The following is a 15,144-nucleotide window of genomic DNA, read 5'->3' on the forward strand; positions in this document are numbered from 1 at the left end:
ATAAGAATGTGGGTGTGTTCACTTTTGTACAGTAGACCACTTAGAAAAAGAAACTAACAAAGCAGAGCACTTTCGTATATTACATCTTCAGTGCAAAAAGTACATAGTTAATAGAAATACATAGATTATATATACATGAAAAAGGAACAAGGACAGTTTACATAAGGGTAGAAGATATTAACCCCCTGGAAGGCAGTCTGTCAGGTTGCAAGGGTCAGTGCGTCCACTAATGAGGGTGGGACGACATTAGGTCACAGTCGCAGGGTTACATTTTACCTATTATTATTTTGCTTATTTCTTGACAGATAAAACTGTCAAGTTTATATAAGCCCTTGTGTAGGCTGGTATTTTGATCACTGGTAGTATGGATCAAACTACACTCTATTTAGTTTCTTACTATTATGTTGTTAGTATAATAGATTACATGGGCATTACCCCAATCAACTGGATGATTATTCAATTCAATATGCTTGAAGATTCCACTGGAATTATTGCCATCCCTAAAATTTTTCTTATGTTGTTCAATTCTAATGTTTAAGGGTTTGGCAGTCTGACCTATGTAAAATTGATTACACATTTTGCAAGGAATTTTATAAATGCATCCTTTTTTAACTTCAGTACTATTATCGATGAGCATATGTTTTACTGTACTATCCTTTTTAAAAACTACCTTCACGTTAAATCTTTTTAATAATTCTGTAACACAACAAATTTTCTTGAAATGGCAAAATTAAAACATTATAACTAAAAGGTGATTTTGGCTGAGGAGTTAAAATTGATTTCCTTGCAACATTGTAAGCAATATTAAGGAATTGTTTAGGGTATTTTAATCTTAGCCCAATGTTAAAACATTTCTGATTTCGTCATCAATAAATTCAGGACTGTAAATACGGAAAGCTCTAAAAAACGTTGAAGAGAAAACATTGGGCTAAGATTAAAATACCCTAAACAATTCCTTAATATTGCTTACAATCTTAGAGCTTTCCGTATTTGCAGTCCTGAATTTATTGATGACAAAATCAGAAATGTTTTAACATTGGGCTAAGATTAAAAATCTCTAAACAATTCCTTAATATTGCTTACAATTTTGCAAGGAAATCATTTTTAACTCCTCAGCCAAAATCACCTTTTAGTTATCATAATGTTTTAATTTTGCCATTTCAAGAAAATTTGTTAAGTGTTACAGAATTATTAAAAATATTTAACGTAAAGGTAGTTTTTAAAAATGATAGTACAGTAAAACATATACTCATCAATAATAGTATTGAAGTTAAAAAAGGATGCATTTATAAAATTCCTTGCAAAATGTGTAATCAATTTTACATAGGTCAAACTGCCAAACCCTTAAACATTAGAATTGAACAACATAAGAAAAATGTTAGGGATGGCAATAATTCCAGTGGAATCTTCAAGCATATTGAATTGAATAATCATCCAGTTGATTGGGGTAATGCCCATGTAATCTATTATACTAACAACATAATAATAAGAAACTTAATAGAGTGTAGTTTGATCCATACTACCAGTGATCAAAATACCAGCCTACACAAGGGCTTATATAAACTTAGACAATTTTATCTGTCAACAAATAAGCAAAATAATAATAGGCAAAATGTAACCATGCGACTGTAACCTAATGTCGCGCCACCCTCATTAGTGGATGCACTGACCCTTGCGACCTGACAGACCACCTTCCAGGGAGTTAATGTCCTCTACCCTTATGTAAACTGTCCTTGTTCTTTTTTTCATGTGTATATAATCTATGTATTCCTATTAACTATGTACTTTCACTGAAGATGTAATATACGAAAGCGCTCTGCTTAGTTTCTTTTTCCAAGTGGTCTACGTTGCATATATATATATATATATATATATATATATATATATATATATATATATATATATACATAATATAGATAAAATAGTAAAAAGAGCAATAGATATCATGGTCTGAAACAGGATAATACCTGGGTGAATCAGTGAATCTTGAGGCTGGAAAAGTAAACCCCAGCCTTGCTGTGAATGCACTGTGTCTTGCTGCATTGCTTTTGGCTCAGGCAATGGACCAGAGACAGGGATGACCCTTCACTTAAAAAGGAGCAAAGATGACAGTGAAACAAGGGTGGTTGATGGGTGTGCAACTTTGACTTGGCTATCTCCCTTATAAGACTTTTGTATAAAGACAATATAGAATCTTGAGGCAATAATCACTATGACTACTGGGTCTGATATGTTTAGATTTGGGTTGAGTTAACCCATTCAACTCCGATGACAAGATGTCTTGTCATTTGGTCAAATAAAACAAAAAATCATAAAACACCAAAATGTTTGATCAAACACCAGAAAAATATGACGTCAATCCTCGCTTCGCTCGTAGCGAAGCGAGGACTGACGTCATATTTTTCTGGTGTTTGATCAAACATTTTGGTGTTTTATGATTTTTTGTTTTATTTGACCAAATGACAAGACATCTTGTCATCGGAGTTGAATGGGTTAATTGGGGGGAGGGGTGTCCACAAACAGTTTGTAATGTAACAAATATCAAAACCAATGGAACTACATCAAAGACCATGTGATAATGATATTTTTGGTCAGTTTTAAAAAGTGCAAACCTAAACAATATAGTAACAGAAAATTAAATATTCATTTTGTAAATTATAATACATCAACATAACATACATTTTTCTTGGCAGAAATCAACAACAGAAAATGTTGCTAATAGATACACTAACGAACAGAACCATGACAAATGTTTGAGACACTATCTTTGTTTTGATAGCTGCAGAAGTCAAAGAAATTAAAGTATAATTAATTGGTCTAACCCCAAAAGTTCTCAGCCTTGCTTGGCTCATGCACCCCTTTCACCATTTGCCAGAATGCCATTCCCCCCTCCTTTCCAAGATTGTCTGTTTCAGAAGGTGCATTCTAAATAATATGCAGGTATTATCGCACAGCGTAACACTTTTCTAATCCTAAGATTAACCTGGGTCAGCACAGGCCAGATAGGCCAAAGCCTATATTTGCTTTCTCACTCCGTAAACTTAATGTGGTCAGAATTCACCCCCAGAAAACCCAAAATTTCCCCCTGGGGGTGAATTTCACCCCTAATGAGAACCCCTGGTCTAACCTAACCTGCATTCAGTAATGCAGCACCTGTAATTCTAGAGGTCATTAGGGTCATTGTAAGAGATATTACAACCAGTATTGGCATCCAATTGGGTTGCAGGGTGTAGAGGAGTTTCATACCTTCAAGAAAAGCATGAAGTTCCGCTCTGTAGCACCGTTTCAAAAATATGATGTCACTTGGAATGGGAGAACATCCAGTGAAAAATATAGTCATTGTGGTATTTTTTAAGTGCACATCTACATGATATAGCATTAGAAAATTAAATATTAATTTGGTAAATTATAATACATCAATGTAATAAATATCTTTCTTGCCAGAAATCATATCAGAAAATATTGCTAAAACCTATACAGAAATGAATGAAGTCGCTTCAACTCCTTTAGATGCCATTTTTGTTTTGACAGATTCTGAGGTTGCAGACAACGACAACGACCCTGATGACCTCTAGAATTACAGGTACTACATTACTAAATGCAGGTTAGGTTAGGTAGGTAGGTTAGGTTAGAAGGTTAGAATAAACAACTTTATCATACTTTAATTTCTTCAGCCTTCACCTCTACCAAAACAAAGATGGCATCTCAAGCAACCAAAATGGCTAAAAAAAATTTCTTTATAGCACTTAGCAACTTTGTCTAAATCATTAATTTCTGCCAAGAATAATGTATACTATATTGGTGTATTATAATTTACAAAAATTATTTAATTTTCTATTACGAAGGTGTGCAATTCTAAAAATTCACTATCACCACCACTGTCAAGCTATCATTGATGGGACTGGACAAACAACATAGTGTCTCACACCTATTGTCACAGCTTTGGTAGTGTATTTGCTTTAAGCAATCTTTTTTTTTTTTTTGTATTGATTTTGGTATATTTTTAAATGTCTACAGTCTACACTTACATGATATAGCAATAGAAAATTAAATATTTTGTAAATTATAATACATCAATGTTATATACGTTTTCTTGCCAGAAATCAATAACAGAAAAAGTTGTTAAACACAACATATTAACAGACAGTCACAACAACTGCTTGAGACGCCTTTGTTTTGATAGATGTGGTCAAAGAAATTAAAGTAAGATAAACTAGTTTATCCTAACCTGCATTTAATAATGCAGGACCTATAATTCTAGAGATCATTAGGGTCATCGTCATCATCAAGGATGCTGACAGCCAGTTTTGGCATCTAATCAGACTGTAGGGTGTAGAGGAGTTCCATAGCTTGAAGATAAGCATGAAGTTCAACTCTGCAGCACTGTTTAAAGATATGTAGCATACTGACATCACTTGGAGTAAGAGAACACCCGGTACACAATGTCAGTGCCATCGTCAAACAATTGACAAGACTGGACAGACGACAACACGGCATCTCAAACCTAATGTTGTATCTCCATTCAGTAGTGCATTTCATTTTAGCAAGGTTTTTTGTTATTGATTTCTGCCATATATATTACATTGATGTAGTGTAATTTATGAAATAAATATTCAATTTTCTATTGCTATATCACAGGTGTGTACTTCTAAAAAAAAAAATTTATTTCTGCCAATAAAAATGTATATTACATTGATGTATTATAATCTACAAAATTGATGTCTAATTTTCTATTGCTATATTATTTAGGTGTGCACTTCTAATTTTTTTTTCTTTCTTTTATATCACAAAGCATGCTACAAAATATGTAAGAAATAGCCAAAAACTCAGTGCAATGTTTGGTAAAATTTCCAGAGGTCCATTCCCACCTCCTGTAAAGGTGAGACACCTACACCAACAGGCACAAAGTCTTAGTGAGGTGGTCAGACAATTTGTGTTGCCAGTATATGCAACTATATGACACTCTACTACCTCTTCTCTCTGCCATCACTGCTAGTGTTGATCCAGGGGAGCACGCACATACATTACATGATGTAGCCAAAGGAAATTTATATCACGATAACCTTAAAAATGCTCATTTTCGTTTAAAAGAAGTTGGTGTAATTGACGAGGCAATACCCAATGTTCCATGTGACCTTGAACATCTACCTGGAAATCTGGAAGCGTATTCGCGTTGTTTTTTTTTTCTTTTGTCACTATGAACTCGTACATTTACCAACTTTATGGCCAATCTTAACACACAAAACCCAGGTACAATCATACTTACCAGTTTCGTACGTATATAGTTCTAGTAAAGTACTCAATTAACTCGCGAAAAGTACTTACTAAAGTATGCCACTGTGACTTTGCTCCTGGCACAATCACAACTCATTCATGAATTATATAAAATCTAAATATCTACACAGTATACGTGATATTCTTCACATTGCCACGAAAATATAATTATGACTTTCTTGACACTACTTATTACCGTAATGATAACCACAATCCGTTTGAAGTTTACCTTCACGTGCGCTACTGAATGTAAACAAACGATCCAAGAACTATAGTGACTTTATTCTCACAATAGTTTTTATTTCCTTCTTTCATTCACTTTACTTCGTGAAATATAGAAAATACTTTAAGAAATTCAATTATATAGTTCACTTTATGTAAACAATACATATAGATTTTTAACATTCGTTGTTTTTTCTTACCGGGATATTCAAATCGATGCAGTTCAAACTACGATTTGCACTAAACTTAAGTCATATTATTTACCAAGATGGATGATGCTGTGATGCATGTGAGGGAGTGGGTGGGGGATGGGGGGTGATGAAGTATGTATGAGAAATAAACTGACGCAGCCCGGAAGCCTTTCTCCCCGTCTTCTCTTTTTCTGCATGAGAGGACGGAGGGGGGGGGGGTCGCCGATTTAATGAAGCGGCCTTGCCGTGGGTGTGCTGTGTCTTGTGACACTGCTTCTGACCTAGGGCAGTGAACAAGATGCAGGGATGACCCGTCATCCAGGAGGTGTCAAGATACGAGGGAGGGAAGGGAGCAGAGGGGAGTGGAGTAGGTAGGCGATGGAATGGGTGGGAGTGGTTTCTATGCCTTTGTTTTTTGGTTACCTCCCTTGTAAAGGAGAAAAGCCCTTGGTATATGTATGTATGAATTTACCTAACATGGTTAATGTTGTGATGGACTTAATTAACCATTTTTCTTCTTTTCAAGCTTATGGTAAGAGATACAGACATATGGCGGAGAGAAAATCCAGAAAGAAAAAACAAGAGAGAACAGACGGACGACATCCAATATTTATTCTATTGAGAGGAATTTCACGTCTTGTCTATTTGGATGAGGGAATGATGACTTGTGGCAGTAGAAAAATATTAGTATTACATTACTAATAAGTTAATAATCAAATAATATTCTTAAGATCCAATAGTATTTTGATTTATATACATCTAAAAAGTCATGCTGGAATTGCACGGGTACGAATCTGGAAATATGTAATACCTTGATATTGACTTGACAGCGTACGCTACTATCGAAAAACCTTACCCGTGAAAGCAACATTATATCACTACAATCTGACGAAGCCTCTACATGAAAAAAATATAGACATGATAATCAACTCTCACTCCCACAAACAGTACATGAACCAACAAACACAGCTTTTCACTCATCACACGAACACAACCAGGTCTGAGCGATCACGATGCAAACATTAAACCAATCAAGCAGAAACAAGAACACAGGACCATTTTCTTATACGGTACAACAGAGTCGACATGGGTGCCATATCTCAAAAATTAGTATATTTCAGATCAATTTTCCTAAACAGCGACCCGACGGCCAAAGCAGTGGAAATTAATTGGACCAGACAAAAGAACATAACAACATACATACATATACATACATACATACATATACCAAGGCTTTTTCCCCCTTTCAAGGGAGGTAGCCAAAAAGGGAAAGGCATAAAAACACTCCCACCCATTTCATCCCTAAATACACTCCACACCCCTCCCACCCTTCCTCTCATCTGAGCACCTCCTGGATGACGGGTCATCCCTGCACCCTGCCCACCGCCCTGGGTCAGAAGCAGTGTCGCAAGACACAGTACATCCACAGCAAGGCCGCTTCATTTAATCGGCGACCCCCCCCTCTCCGTCCCCCTTTGCATATAAGGCGAGGACGGGGAGAAATCCCTTCGGGCTGCGTCAAAATTTACTCACACATACTACCCCACCCCCCACCCCCCCGCCCATTCCTCCTCATGCAGTCACAACATCATCCATATACAACCATTCTCCACTCACCTCTGTCTTCCGTCCTCTCCCTTCCTTCCTCAACAGACATTCCCCTCTTCCCCAAAGCCCCCTTCACCCCATCCATCCACCTCATCCTAGGACGTCCCCTCATGTTCACTCCCTCCACATCTGCCTTCCATATCTCTTTTACTAGTCTTTCTTCACTCATTCTTTCCATGTGTCCAAACCATCCTAATATTCTTTCATCAACCCTATCTCCCAAATCCTTTTTACCCCTGTTCTCCTCCTCACCTCCTCATTTCTCACTTTATCCAGCCATCCCCTACCATACTTCTCAGACACCTCATCTCAAACACATTCAAACTCCTTCTCTCTTCTTCTCTTATGTTCCACGTTTCTGCCCCATACAGTGCTGTTGGCACAATCACTCCTTCATACAGTCTCCTCTTCGCATCCATTCCCAAATGTCTATTCCTCATTACACTCTTTAAACCACCAAGGCATTTACTCGCTTCTCTCAATCTACATTCTACCTCCACCTTCACTCCACCTTTTCCTGCTACACTTGCACCCAAGTATCTAAAACTATCCACTTCCTCCAGTCGCTCTCCCTTAATGTTCACTTCCAGTCTACTGCCACTTTCACCCCTTGTACATCTCATCACCTTACTTTTACCCACATTTATCTTTAGCTTTCTTCTATCACATACTCTCCCAAACTCTGCCACCAGCTTCCTCAGTCCCTCCTCTGACCCTGCCACAAGCACAGTGTCGTCCGCAAACAACAGCTGGCTCACCTCCCACTTTTCTCCATTTTCTTTAACCATCTCCAATCCCTGACTCACTACCCTAGCATTCACCTCTCGCACCACTCCATCCATGTATAAGTTGAACAGCCAGGGCGACATAACGCATCCTTGACGAAGTCCCACCTTTACTTCAAACCACTCACTCTCTCCATTTCTAATCCTAACACATGCTCTACTACTCTCATAAAAACTCTTGACAGCTCCCAAAAGCTTTCCTCCTATCCCATAAATCTGCATATACATATACATATACCAAGGCTTTTTCCCCCTTACAAGGGGGGTAGCCAAAAAGGAAAAGGCATAAAATCATTTCCACCCATTCCATCCCTGAATACACTCCACACCCCTCAACCCTCCCTCTTATCTTAGCACCTCCTGAATGACGGGTCATCACTGCACCTTGTCCACTGCCCTGGGTCAGAAGCAGTGTCGCAAGACACAGCACATCCACAGCAAGGCCGCTTCATTAAATTGGCGACCCCCCCTCTCCGTCCCCCCATTGCATAAAATGAGAGGACGGGGAGAAATCCCTTCGGGCTGCGTCAAATTTTGCTCACACATACTACCTCACCCCCCATCCCCCCGCCCATTCCACCTCATGCTATCACAACATCATCCATATACAACCATTCTCCATTCACCCCTGTCTTCTGTCCTCTCCAGTCCTTCCTCAACAGACATTCCCCTCTTCCCCAAAGCCCCTTTCACCCCCATCCATCCACCTCATCCTAGGACGCCCCCTCATGTTCACTCCCTCCACATCTGCCTTCCATATATCTTTTACTAGTCTTTCTTCACTCATTATTTCCATGTGTCCAAACCATCCTAATACTCTTTCATCAACCCTATCTCCCAACTCCCTTTCCACTCCTGTTCTCCTCCTCACCTCCTCATTTCTCATTCTATCTAGCCTAGTAACCCCCATCATACTTCTCAGACACCTCATCTCAAACACAGTCAAACTCCTTCTCTCTTCTTCTCTTATGTTCCATGTTTCTGCCCCATACAGTGCTGTTGGCACAATCACTCCTTCATACAGTCTCCTCTTAGCATCCATTCCCAAATGTTTATTCCTCATTACACTCTTTAATCCACCAAGGCATTTACTCGCTTCTCTCAATCTATATTCTACCTCCACTTTCACTCCACCTTTCCCTGCCACATTTGCGCCCAAGTATCTAAAACTATCCACTTCCTCCAGTCGCTCTCCCTTAATGCTCACTTCCAGTCTACTGCCACTTTCACCCCTTGTACATCTCATCACCTTACTTTTACCCACTTTTATCTTTAGCTTTCTTCTATCACATACTCTCCCAAACTCTGCCACCAACTTCCTCAATCCCTCCTCCGATCCTGCCACAAGCACAGTGTCGTCCGCAAACAACAGCTGGCTCACCTCCCACTTTTCTCCATTTTCTTTAACCATCTCCAATCCCTTGCCCACTACCCTTGCATTTACCTCTCGCACCACCCCATCCATGTATAAGTTGAACAGCCAGGGTGACATAACGCATCCTTGACGAAGTCCCACCTTTACCTCGAACCACTCACTCTTTCCATTTCCAATCCTGACACAAGCTCTACTATTCTCATAAAAACTCTTGACAGCTCCTAGAAGCTTTCCTCCTATCCCATATATCTTCATAACCTCCCACAGTGCCTTTCTGTCTACCCTATCATAAGCCTTTTCCAGATCCATAAAAGCCAAAAAAACATCCTTCCCCTTTCCTATAGCTTTCTCACATATCTGTCTTACCACAAAGATCTGATCTACACAACCTCTACCTGTCCTAAATCCACACTGTTCCTCACCAATTACTCCTTCTGTTCCTCTCCTAATCCTCTCAACCAAGATCCTCCCATAAGCCTTCCCAACTACACTCAACAAGCTAATCCCTCTGAAACTACTACATTCACACTAGTCCCCTTTACCCTTGTAAAGAGGAACTATACAGGCACTCCTCCAGTCCTCCGGCACTCTACCCTCTCTCCAACAAACATTAACATAATAACAAACACGTACAAAAGAAAACTCTTAGGCGAAACCGATCACCACCCTGGTTCAATAGACATTTACAGACCTCACATAGAAACAAAGTAAAAGCATGCAATGCAGCAAAACGGTACAACGATACACGATACTGAGAAGACTACAGAAAACATTAAAAAAAGAAATGAGACACACAGAAACTAGTTACACCGCCATTTTCCTCACAAACAATAGTAAAAAAAAGTTTCATGCTCTCGTGCATCAAAACCATACAATGCACGAGAAACCTACGGTAGTCCTTCGAGAGCTAAAGAAGATTATACAACAGCTGAAAGTGGACGACGAATTCTTGAAACTCAAGTATCTGACAGCAGTTCCCAGTGACATTCGATCTCTCCTCGCAACACATGAAGGGACCCTGTCGCCGAAACATTGCAGACTTACGGTTCGGCAACCGTAGTGCTCTAGTGTCTGGTTAGTGACAGTGTCGTTGTACTGTCATGACAGAACCCTTCCATCCAATTATAGGCTTGTCTCGATTACATCATTCCACTGCAAAATTTTAGAACACATTATCTATAGACATATAATGGACCATTTTCACAGGCAAAAAGTAGTAACTGAAAATCAGCACGCAATTACTAGACAACATGTGACATATCCCAATTACTTAACAACCCCAAAATTAGACAAGTAGACGTCATAGTTTTAGATTTTGCCAAAGCCTTCGACAATGTCCATCACCAACGATTATTCATGAGGGTAGCCAATCTTTAAATGTTCCTGTAACTTCTGGGGTTCCCCAGGGCACTGTCTTGGGACCTCTTCTTTTCTTACATTAATTATCTCCCACTATCATTTCCCTCTATTATTAGATAATTTGCGGGCGATAGTTTAGTATATAGGCAGACAGGTAACAGAGACGATTGTCTCCAACTACAAGATGACCTACGTGTCCTTGGAGATTGACAAGCCAAGTGACATTTAAACCTGACAAATGTCATCACATTAGATTCACCCGTATTAACCAACCCATCCAATTTACCTATACAGTACACAACACAAATCTAAACATAGTTTCCAACCATAAACACTTGGGGTCCACATTTCAAGGGACATAAAGTGGTCCACGCATGTGAGTTGCCTCAGGGCCACATCCAACAGAACCCTGGGATTCCTGCGCAGGAACCTCAGGAGATGCAACGCACATAAAAAAATCTTGCTTCCACGACAGTCGTTCGGCCCCATTTAGGGTATTGCGACACCGTGTGGGATCCACACACAGTGGCATATACAAATTAGTCTACACAAAACAAAGCAGTATGACTGATCAGACGTGATTACAGACACTAAATCAGTCACTAGGCCAAAACAAGCATTAAACTTGAACCACTTGAGACAAGGAGATGAATACTTAGACAACAAATGATGTATTAAATCACAAACAGTTTAGTTGACATGAACAAAGAAACTTACACTCAACAAATACAAGAACAACTAGAGGCAGTCACAACCTAAAATACCACACATATCAAATAAGCACCAACATACTCAAGCACTCGTTTTCCCCCGTAGCATCCAAGAATGGAATCATTTCATCTCACGTAGTGGATAGTCCCACACTGATACTTTTAGAAATAGGATTACCCATCACTACATCCCTCTCTTCAACCCTAATCCCAGTCCTAACTCTAATCCTGATCCCACCCTTAACCCTTATCCTAACCCCATTCCTTGCCCAAATTCTGTCCCTAACCCTTAATTCCCCTGCTCAGGGCACGCAAACTATGCGGACTGCAAACGGCTCTCTGCGGGTTCCCAAAGAATAAATGAAAAAAAAAAAATACGTGAACGCTTTCTGTCCATTTCTGCGAGATAAGCGGTCCGAGACAAAGTTGCCAACCTACCACTTTTGATATTAATATTCAGCGATGATATTCATGGCCTTAGCAAATAGTTCGTTACACAATCGTTCTTTATTCATATTTGACAACTTAATTTCAGTTTTGCTAGGTGACTAAGAACATTATTTCTGTTAAATTTATAATGTTGTTCCTAGTAACACTGCTAAGCGTTATGAACCCTGCTCAATGATGCCACTTTACTGAGTTTTGTTTGCATTGGCTGATAATTCAGATTTTCAAATCTTCCAGCGACTTTCACCTTCGTTCTAGATTTGACAGTGATAGTTTTGATGTACTAATACCATCATCACAGACTGAGACACCCCATAGGATCACGGAAAAGTATTGTAAAATAGTGTTGACGGTACAACAGGACAATAATTGCTTCAGACCCCCGATATAATAGCGCACCTGATCCTTTGTGAATATTATTGTGAAACTTCTCACTTGTGGTATTTCATACACACACATGTAGTGCCGGGATTTCTGTTTAGATTATTAGGTTAAGTATATAAGTTTAGGATAGATATCAGGTGTCAGTACAATCATAAATATAATTAGGCGTAAGCCGTAAGACCCTCTCCCCATCTTGTGTCGTTTCTTCCTAATCCTTGCCTACATACTGAGCCGTATTCATAAAAATGAAGGATATCCTTGCAAGCATAAGGTAGAAGTATAAGGTAATGCTCTCAAGCAAAAGGTAGAAGTATAAGCATATCCTTCTTTCCATATTCATAATGATTACCTTATACTTTGGAGGATATCCTCCAAGCAGAAGTAAAAGAATGACTCGTGTTTCGGGAGCGCCGGGTTACATACAAGATCTATTAGATCTTGGTTACATAGTTACATGTTTGAACCTGTCGTAACTCGTGAGATTTCTAATGTGATGTCCCTGTTTCCCGTACACGAGTTTACTATTGCGTTTGAGTTGGCCAAAGCATAGCTCAATTATTACTCTTTCTATTTGGAAAAGCTTGTTATATATTACCTCAGCAGGAGATGTAGGATTCCGAAATGGAGTCATGAGACATGGCTCTATCCTATACCCGTCATCACCAAGTAGCACAACATTACGTTTAGTCTGAGTCTGTGGGAAAGTCTTTCTTACGTCGAATGGTGCGTCGGTCGTCAGGGTGAGATGTAAGATGGCTCGTCTGTGCAAAATGACGTATGAGTGCGTTTGCTTGTTGTCTGTTTGAGGGTAGATTATCTGTTGTTGTGATTATTGCTGCGTGAGAGCGTGTAGTGTTAGTGTTGGATAGTGTGATGCTGTTGAGTGTTTTGTACAATTTGCTGGTGTTTGTTTTGTGATCAAGTGTATTGATAAAGTTTTGCCAATTTTGTGTTTTTTGTTCATGTATTTTATTGGCAATCACAGTGTTTAGTGTTTGTATTTGGTCTGCTATGTTTTGAGGGATAGGTGTGGGGGTATCGTGTTTAAGTGTGTCACGTTGTCTGATGAGGCCTTGGATTTCTGGTGTGAAGTTGGGGTTGTGTGATTTTCTGTTGCCTCTAGGGATGTATCTCTTGTCTGCGTTTTGTATGATTGTATTAAAAGCGTGCACAGCATTGTTTATGTTTGTGATTGGTGTACTGTTAAGTGTTTCAAAATGTTGTTCTGACTCTTCATTAAAGGCTTCCCAGTTAGCTCTCTTGTAATTGGTGTAAGTGTGTCTGTGGCCAGCTGGGGTGCATCTTGTTCTTGTTTTCAGACTATACACCCTTCATAGACAGTCAGACAAAACTCATATTGCATAGTCTCAAGCACTCATCTGCCTGTGGCCCTGATAACATAAGCAACATACACCTAAAACACATTGGACCACAAGGTATACACGCACTCACAAACATTGCAAACTACAGCTATTCACACAACACAATACCCGACATCTGGAAGCATGGTAAAATAATCACCATTCCAAAACCGAACAAAGACCCAACAATCCCAACATCGCACCGCCCAATCACACTTCTCTGCACCCCCTCTAAAGTCATTGAACGCCTAATACTTAAACTTGTCACACCATATATTCCCCTTGCTGACTCACAACACGGTTTTAGGCCACTACACTCCACAAACACTCTTCTGACAAACCTCACACAAAGAATTTTAGATGGCATCAATTCAGATAGGCCCCACCACAGAAGACTTCTTATAACATTGGACATTAGTAAAGCTTTTGATGCTATCCCCCGCCACAACCTAACAAATAAAATATATAACACAGACATGCACAATAACACCAAAAGATGGCTGGCCAATTATCTGGCAGGCAGGAATGCTCATGTGTCATATAATGGCCAATCATCGCACATCAGAAACATTAAGAACGGAGTACCACAGGGCTCGGTTCTATCCCCCACATTATTTAATCTATACATGCATGACTTACCCACGCCAGACACCTCAGAAATACAAATCTCTTCCTACGCAGACGACATAACAATCACATGCACACATCGTAACACAGACAAAGCTGCAGAAATAATCCAGCCTTACCTTGACACACTCAACACATGGTTCATCACAAACAGACTCAAAATAGCTCCAACCAAATCTACAGCAACACTTCTCACCAACTGGACAAAAGAACACAAATACATACCTCATCTCTACATCAACAACACTCTAATACCACACACAAACACACCGAAAATTCTTGGTGTAACATACGATACATCCATGTCTTTCAAACAACACCTCACAAACATAAAAAACAAATGCACACCTAGACTTAACGCACTTAAGTCAATCACTGGAACAACATTTGGACAAAACAAAGAAACTAATATAACAATATACAAACAATGCATACGCTCAGTGATGAATTATGCGAGTCCTGCATGGGCTCCTAATCTCAGTGAGACACACCACAACACCCTTCAAATCATACAAAACAAAGCCCTAAAAACAATTACAGGCTGCACAAATACATCACCTACAGACCATTTACACCATGAAACAAAAGTCCTCAAAGTCAAGGACCACCTCGACATGAGAGGCACACAAACACTTGCTGCAGCCACCACAAACACATCACACCCGCTACACTACATAGCAGAACACCCACACACACCAAGAAACATTAAAACTACACCCAAAGACCTTTATTACACACAGATACTCTCTTCTCTTCCTCCACAACCACCAAATACCAGCCTCCGGAAACATATTCATAATC

General features: G+C 39.4%; 1 protein-coding gene across 7 annotated transcripts in view; it reads right to left on the reverse strand.

The window, feature by feature from the left end:
* The window catches only part of Dph5 (diphthine methyl ester synthase), a 55,210-nt gene that overhangs the window by 30,388 nt on the left and 9,678 nt on the right, over positions 1-15,144 (reverse strand). Inside the window, exon 1 of one of the 7 annotated variants that reach the window (XM_076212081.1) lies at positions 5,471-5,548. The exons of 2 other annotated variants lie outside the window; for them this stretch is intronic. Coding sequence is in view for 1 of the 5 variants with exons in the window: in XM_076212078.1 (XP_076068193.1) it covers positions 4,972-5,021 (50 nt within the window). In the remaining 4 variants the exon portion in view is untranslated. Of the gene's footprint in view, positions 1-4,971; positions 5,083-5,266; positions 5,549-15,144 lie in introns of those variants that run through there. 4 more of the 7 variants (XM_076212082.1, XM_076212084.1, XM_076212083.1 and 1 more) reach the window with 4 other exon arrangements.

This window comes from Oratosquilla oratoria, chromosome 29, assembly GCF_046742065.1.
Source record: "Oratosquilla oratoria isolate Oo_2021 chromosome 29, ASM4674206v1, whole genome shotgun sequence".
NCBI lineage: Eukaryota > Metazoa > Arthropoda > Malacostraca > Stomatopoda > Squillidae > Oratosquilla > Oratosquilla oratoria.